At 33.4% G+C, this 8,210-nt stretch overlaps 1 protein-coding gene across 1 annotated transcript; it reads left to right on the plus strand.

The window, feature by feature from the left end:
• The first annotated feature begins 756 nt into the window (after positions 1–756).
• On the plus strand, positions 757–5,844 carry LOC107800048 (ras-related protein RABA1d). The gene is made up of 2 exons (XM_016623187.2): positions 757–1,155; positions 5,027–5,844. Exons 1-2 carry the CDS (start codon positions 935–937, stop codon positions 5,457–5,459), a joined length of 654 nt encoding a protein of 217 aa, XP_016478673.1. The 5' UTR covers positions 757–934; the 3' UTR covers positions 5,460–5,844.
• The last annotated feature ends 2,366 nt before the right edge of the window (positions 5,845–8,210 follow it).

The raw sequence follows: 8,210 nt of genomic DNA on the forward strand, positions 1-8,210 counted from the left end.
TAGGTTATCTCAATTTACGTCTTTATATATTTTTAGTTTTTTCTATTATAGTTTTTAATTATTTTTTCACCTCCATATTTCTAACTAATATAGAAAAAAATCTATGAGTAGATCAATATATAAATATAAATATAAATATAGATATAGATACAAATATACATATAAATTTAATTATAAATATATAGATTAGATTTGTCTAAGATCTATTTAGATTATGTATAAGATTCATTAAACTACTTCCATTAATTATGTTTCTATATATAATTTCTAATTATTAATATTGTCCTAAAATTGCCAAGTGGCTTCATTTTAGCTTACCACTTGGCTTAACCACAATGCATACTACTCTCCTTTTAATATAATATAGATAATTGATTAGTTGGACTTCCCTGAAAAGTGCCAAGTGACATTTTATCAATATGCCACTTGACTTAATGTCATGCTTCACCACTCTTCTTTTAATATAAATATAGATATAGATTACTTGTATCAATTAAATGTTGAAAATTTTAATCGACAAAAAATCACCTTTTTTAGTTTCAATTTTCAAACATGTTTAATACACTACATAAGAAGTGGGAATCATAATCACACCAATCTAATCAAAAGACAAAACTACCTCCATATCTTAGCTAAATTACCTGAAATAGCCAACCACATGACCTACATCCCTACAGTCTAAAGGGGCTCTTCTGTCTTTTCAAAGTTCCCCCTTTCGAAAAAGTTCCCTTTTCCTATATTTGCTCTGTGGATTTGGAATCCAGAGCTTAATAGACATACGTCTCCCCAGTTTCCTTCTCCACCAAAAGGGTCAAAAATTTACACTGCTAATTGGAAAAAGAAAAGGGTAAGGAAAAAAAAAGGAGAAAAGATTTATTGTGCAGGATACTAAAGTTTACAGTGGTTTGAGGCATTCACATTTTGAGAGTAAGTAATGGGTGGGTACAGAACTGAAGATGACTATGACTACCTATTCAAGGTGGTATTGATAGGTGATTCAGGTGTGGGGAAGTCCAACTTGCTTTCAAGATTCACAAGGAATGAGTTTAGCCTTGAGTCCAAGTCTACCATTGGTGTTGAGTTTGCTACCAAAAGCTTAACTGTTGACACTAAAGTCATCAAGGCTCAAATTTGGGACACTGCTGGCCAAGAAAGGTACCATTGTGATTCTTTTATTCTTGATCTGAGTATCTTTTTTAATGTCTTGCATCGAATTCTTCTCTGATCTGGTGTATTTTGGGAATTTCTAGTGTGTGTGTATTTCGATTTGGGAAAGACATGTGTTTTATGTTCAAGAATTGTAAATCCCTGATCTGAATTTTACTTTATGTTCAAGAATTGCAAAGCCCTGATCTGAATTTTGTTGGAAGTTGTGTGACATTAGCTTTTAGTGATTGGTTTGGGCAATGTGAGTATGATATGCTATCTCTGTGTTGTACTTTACTGGTTTAAATGTAGGGATTTCAAATAGATCTGGTGTATATTGGATTTTTTGATCTGGAGTGGTGGGGTGTTTTGATATTTTGATGTTTGCTTTAGATTGGAGGTAGATTTTCCCTAGATGTATTGGATGTACTGCCACATCTTGCTTTCTTAGTTTTACACTCAATTGACTTCCTTTCTAAGGTAAAATTTCCGTGTGTGTACACACAATTGTTGGACCACCGTGACTATTGCCCAAAAAGGAAGCGTCAAATTCATCACCTTTATGATAAATTCTTCTATGCTATACTTTGCAAATGTTTCAGACTTTTTTGCTTTAAATTTTGTCTTCATTCTGTGAGCTCATTCATATATAGCTGGCGTCAAGTTAAATGCAGTGCAGTGCCCACTATTGCATTGCAATCATAGGATGTTTGTGACTGATGTCTTCATGGATCATGTCCAAGATACAACAACTTTTTTGAAAGGTAGTAATAGCTGATTAGTGCCTTTTTATTAGAAGAATTTTTAGTAACAATCTCACCAGGCATGTACCACGATTAATTAGCCATGTGCAGCTGCATTCTGATGCTTTGGTATAGGCATGGAAGATTGCGTCATGCTATTAGTTTTGGTATAAATGGTAGTTTCTGTATTGGTAATGGCAAAAAGGTTGAATTTAAGTAGACCAGTTTCCAAGCCATGTTCAACGGTAGTGTTCTATGGGAAGATGAAAGTGTTAGTCTCTCAGTCCCATTTTATATGACACCATTAATCTTGCACGATCAAACATTTTTGTTACTAAGACTTTCTCAAACTTTCCCTACAGTTTTAATTTTAAAAAGCTGTCCGTAATAGATGGCTGAATGAACATGTTTATTATCATGCTAAATGTATCCTTTGAATCAACTTCTCTAAAGTTTTCTTCATTAGATCCTTCTAAAAAGGTTTTTTTTTCCTTAGAAAAGAAAAAGCATAGAATCAAGACAATCAAATTAATCATTCTTTTATGCGGGTCTTTTGACCTCCGACAACTTTCCACTCTCTAACTCAACAACTCATTTAGAAATTTACTGATACCTCTGATTACAGATGGTGTGAAAAGGCACAGCGGGATAGCTTTACATGCTACTTTCATCTTGGTCGATCCTCCTCATCTACCGCCTTGCATAGTGCACGTATTTGTTGACTCCTACATCAACAAATACGTGCCCTATGATTCCAAATTTCCTTTTCGTCAACATAAAATATTCGCTAACAATAATCATTGACATAAAGAGGAATTAGAGGGCTAAAAACAATTATCACAAATGTTGTGACAGATGGATAACAAAAAAAGAATTAGAGGGCTGAAACAGATAAAAGGGCTGAAACAGAGTGATTGATTCAAAGGATTGTCTCCAAAAATTATTTCTTTCTGATATCAGTTTGACATAGAGTTTTCTACTTTAGCTGGGGGTGGGGTGGATGGGGTTACCTTGCTAGATATTGTGGTGGCATCACAGATTTGGTGGTTCAAGTGTCATATTCAGGATAAGGACATCGTGATGCTATTCTAATTTTTTTGCGTGTGTTTGGATGATGAGCCTATTGTCTGACTATCTTGTTTGTTTTCCCCTTTTCTTTCGTTTGGTAATGGATAACCTGATAGTTACAATCACAAATAATATGAAGGAGAAAGTGATATGTTTTTTTAAAATTTTATCTATTCTGATTTCCTCCTTGTGATAAGGGAGGGTGGGGGAATGGAGGGGGTGGTTGGAACGGAATGCTGATACAAATTAGATTACGCAGTGCGTTTAGTAAGATGAATCTCCGTTGTTTTAAGGACTTCTACTAATTCTAGTCTTAGATCTGTCCATTATTGTTGAAGATTTCTAGCTTATTAGAAAATGAAATAGATGTCTGGGTTAGTTATTTGTTTATTGCAGAACTCAACTAGTTGCAATTTACCTGGCATCAAGAGGGACATATTATTCCCTGTAATTATGCTTGAGGTTGAATGTGTCAGTTACTATCAGGATGAAGCTCATATGAAATCGAATATAGAAATGGTGATTTGATTGTTGGCCTAGATTTATATAATTGGGGTGGAGTTGATAGAAATAGAATATAGAAATGGTTATTTGATTATTTGCTCATAATTGATATTCTGTTAATCTCACTTTGCCAATTCCTGATTTCACACTTTTAATTGGACATTTCGGTTGCTACTCTAGCCTCTAATTTATTCACATATTATGTGTTTTCATTTTTCACTTCCCCAACATTGTTGTAAGCTTATCCAGTTCTTAGTTTACTAGAGGCATGGTTGGTTGACTGATTGTTAGTTATACTCTTCTACCAGTCAAGAAATAGCACATGTGGATGCCATGACCAGTAGTTTGACCTAACCTAAAATGAGAAAAGGGAGCTTTGTTAAGTATTTCCCGCTTTTTCCCCTCATCTTTCCATTGACAGCCTAGCGAGTCTCAATAGCTAAATCCCATGATACTGAGAACCACCTTCCAGCTTTAGCCGCTATCAGTATTGTAACCTAAGATGCAAGAACTATCTACTATCTAGTACCGACTTTTATGTATGTAAATGATCCAGGTAACATAAGTTGTTGGTCTCTTGTGCACTCTTAACAACTTTTAATTGTTTGAATTCTTTGAACCATTCAGATCTTAAATATATGTGATGCTTTCTCTATCAAACTAACCTTCCCATCACTAATGTGATAGCCTTCTTCCAGTATTGCTAGTTTAACGTATAAGATGACATCTTAAATTCCATGTTCAGTCTAGTCTAATAAAATCCTATACAATGGATGAAAGGAGTATTATGTTTAATTTTTTTTTCCATTCATTATTCGTGTTGCATGAGCTTAAACTTTCCTCTCTCTCTCTCTCTCTCTCTCTCTCTCTCTCTCTCTCTCTCTCTCTAATATAATAGGAAACGTTAAATTCTTTCACATCGAGCGATTCCTTTTTTCCCATCTAGTCATGAGATTTCAGCCTATTTTTGTTTGTCATATGGCTAAAAGTCGTCATTAGAGATGGACATGTACTCTGCTGAATAGTCAATAATACTCTGTTTTAGAGCCATTTTAGAATGTAAATCCATTGAATAAGCCACTAAAGCTTGCATCAGAGTTGGCTGCTTACATCACACCCCCTTTTGTGAGTACGGGATACTTCGTGCACCGGGTTGCCCTTTTTCTTTTAGATGTAAAGCAGTCCATCAGGTTCCAATTTTCTTTTCTTTTTTTCTTTTGGTAAGGAGGGTGGCGAGAAGGGGGAAGAGATGCAATTTTTTTGTCTATTACAGTGGATATATTAGAGGATTGGAAACTATATAAGATTGTGGTCAACTTATTTTCTGATGCCTCAAGAAAGGACTAGGAAATAAATATTGGCACTAGAATTATCATGTTGTCCCTACCTTTTCATTAAAAATAAAAAGTATCATTTCAGCTATAGCTGCATATTGTGATGCCCACACCAATTCGCATAATTACATCTTTACTGATAAGCTATTCCTTGTTAGTAAATCAGAATAAGTTAAATTGTCTTCTACACTTGTTTACTCTTCATAACGGCTGTATTACTTTGTTCTGTAGGTACCGTGCCATCACCAGTGCCTACTACAGAGGTGCTGTAGGTGCTTTGCTTGTGTATGATGTCACTCGACATTCCACATTTGAGAATGTTGAGAGGTGGCTTAAGGAGTTGAGAGATCATACAGATCCCAACATCGTTGTCATGCTCGTCGGAAACAAATCTGATCTGCGACATCTGGTAGCAGTGTCGACTGAGGACGGAAAGTCTTTTGCGGAAAAGGAGTCCCTCTACTTCATGGAAACTTCTGCCCTCGAATCTACCAATGTAGATAATGCATTTGCTGAAGTTCTCACTGAAATCTATCACGTTGTTAGCAGAAAGGCGATAGAGAATGGTGAGAATGGAAATGCAAACGTCCCTTCCCAAGGAGAAAAGATTGATATAGGTAAAGAAGTATCTGATGTCAAGAAAACTGGTTGCTGTTCAACCTAGAGGTAATCTGTGCTGCTGTGTCCGGTTCTAGGTAAACTGATAGTGTAAAATTTTCAAGACTACCTTCGGTGCGGTTATGTTTCGATCACAAGAGCTGCCTTTTTATTGGTTTCATTTGGTTGGTACTAAGGAATGTCAATGTTAGAGAACCTTGTCTAGTGGAACACTTGTGTAGACCTGTTATGGCTTTAACTTACTGAATCATTTTTTTCTGTCTTTTTCAATTACTTAAATTCTAGATATCTTGTATTTGCTATGCTCTTGGTACTCAGAGTACTTGTGATGAAGAGCAGTTTTAAAACTAGGGGTGGATTTTGTAGGAGATGGGCATATGGTAACTATCTTGACTATTTTAATAGTACTTATTTCATAACAAATTTACAGATACGTATTATACATGGATCTTGAGCTGAGGATCTATCGGAAACCTCTCTACCTCCTCGAAGTAGAGGTAAGGTCTGCGTACACACTACCCTCTTCAGACCCCACTTGTGGGATTTTACTGAGTCGTTGTCGTTGTTGTAGTATTATACACTGATCATTATTTTCTTAATTATGGGTATACTTTCAAAATTTAACTAACTTACATGCCAAATACTTCTATTATTTGGGGTAGAATTCACTTTACCCTTTGGATGAGTAACATCATAATCTTTCAACCTTGTAAAGGGAAACGTTCTTAACAAAATATCTTTCTTTGATTCATGGATTCCTTTTGGTGAGTCAAATGCAGGTATGCCAATTGATTTATAGCTTGTTTGGCCAAGCCGGAGAAATCAACTTATTTTGAGAAGTGCTTTTGAAAAAAGTACTTTTGGAGAGAATTAGTTTGTGTTTGACTAATCAGTCTGAAAAACACTTTTGAGAAATAATTTGTGTTTGGCCAAGCTTTTTAGAAAGTGCTTTTAAGTGTCAAATTACGAATAAGGACATGAATAGATTTACTTAATAATTAACACTATAAGTAAATAAATAATATCAAAATTTTGTTAATACATGCAATAATTAAAAAAATATTTTATTTAAGTAAAATATGAAAATAAAATTAAAAAGTACTTAATTCTTTTAATATAAGTTAAATATATTAAAATTCCTTCAATAAATATAAAAGCATTCACCCCTAAAGTCACTATATATTAGAAAGTTTCCATTTCTTTATAAGAAATATTTATAAATTAATATCCTAAGTATTAGGTTTAAGGGTTATTTTGGTATATACTATATTTTGTTAAGGGTATTTTAGGTAAGAAGAAAAGTCAAAACTGCTTCTGCTTTTGAAAAGAAGCTATTTTTTTCTGCTTATCTGAAACTGCTTCTGCTTCTTTCCAAAAACACTTTTTTCCCAAATAAGCTTGGCCAAACACCTCAAATTAGGAAAAAAAGTGCTTTTGAAAAAAAAAGCATTTTTTTTGTCTTGAGAAGCTTGGCCAAACATGCTATTAAGCTATTAATCTGACTCAAAAATTTTAAAATTATAAATTCTTTTTATTGCACCTAGCGATGGGTATCAATTGTTATTTGTTACATAAGCGAAATCCTCGCAGAAAGGGCCTTTGAAAAACAATTTATTAGTTTAGAAATTCGAAGGCAACTTATTGCTTGTCGCAATCAGATTAGACATAAGACCTTAATCAAACTTTGGGAGGAGGTCTCTATGAACAATCTGTGCATATAGTGTCAATGTCATTTTTAGCTGAATCCAACTCCAATTTCTTATAGCCTGTTTTGTCAAAAGTGCTTTTTGTTTTTGTTGCCAAAAGTGTTTTCTTTTTTGGGCAAAAAATAAGTTAATTTTAGAAGTTTGGTCAAATATGCTAGTATTATTTAGGAAAAAAGAAAAAGAAATGAAGAGAAGGATAAATTGGACAACAAAAATCAACTTCTACTTTTGAAGCATAGAAAGATGACAAGTTGCAGAATATACCTACTAGCTAGTACTAGACACTACCTATATTCTAATAGGAGAATAAATCAACATATAATTGTCGAGAGCTTATTTATATAGCAAACAATTTTTTTGATTAATAATTGGAGACTTATGGATTGGTATTTTGATCTTAGCATTCCAGGGCAACTTTAAATCTATACACTAATGATGTCAACACGTAATTTGGCCGACTTTTTAATGTTTTATCCTTCATTTGTCTTTAGTTACGACACAAATTTTTAACGTAGTGCATCCAAAAATAGCTGACAAATATATAATATATGTAAATAATCCATATACTTTTTGATTTTTTTTGTAGTGATTACTAAAAATAATTGGTCCAAAATACTTGTCACTTTAGAAAATCAAAATAAAATTAGTTATTTTTTCCTACCTTTATCCATACTCTAATAAATGTAGAGAAATTAAGAATAGAATTAAATTGAGATCAAAAAACAAATAAGGACAATTTAGTTAAATTATCGTTGTATTTAATATTTTCTTAAGGGACATGCAAAAGGAAAACATAACTAGTATTTCCTCCGGTCCACTTTAAATGATTTTTTGGCTTTTTTCACACATATTAAGGAATTCACCTTTTAGCATTAATTAACAATAAAATTGACCATATTAACCTTAATTTGCTCATTGGAAATATAAAAAACTACTCCTATGCTCTTTACTACAAGGACAACTTTGGAAAGAAAAAGTTAATTCTTTCTTGATATTTGAAAAAATTAATATTGTGGACCACAAAAAAAAATACCAAAAAATCACTCAAAGTTGAATGGAGGGAGTAATATGGACCAGAGGGAGTATATAAT

The sequence above is a fragment of the Nicotiana tabacum genome, chromosome 3, assembly GCF_000715075.1.
Source record: "Nicotiana tabacum cultivar K326 chromosome 3, ASM71507v2, whole genome shotgun sequence".
NCBI classification, from domain to species: domain Eukaryota; kingdom Viridiplantae; phylum Streptophyta; class Magnoliopsida; order Solanales; family Solanaceae; genus Nicotiana; species Nicotiana tabacum.

Bases quoted from the DNA above. Each gene is read 5' to 3' on its own strand.
- LOC107800048 (XM_016623187.2), top strand. From the start codon at position 935: ATGGGTGGGTACAGAACTGAAGATGACTATGACTACCTATTCAAGGTG. The intron at 1,156-5,026 runs GTACCATTGTGA...TTTGTTCTGTAG, and splicing joins GACACTGCTGGCCAAGAAAG to GTACCGTGCCATCACCAGTG.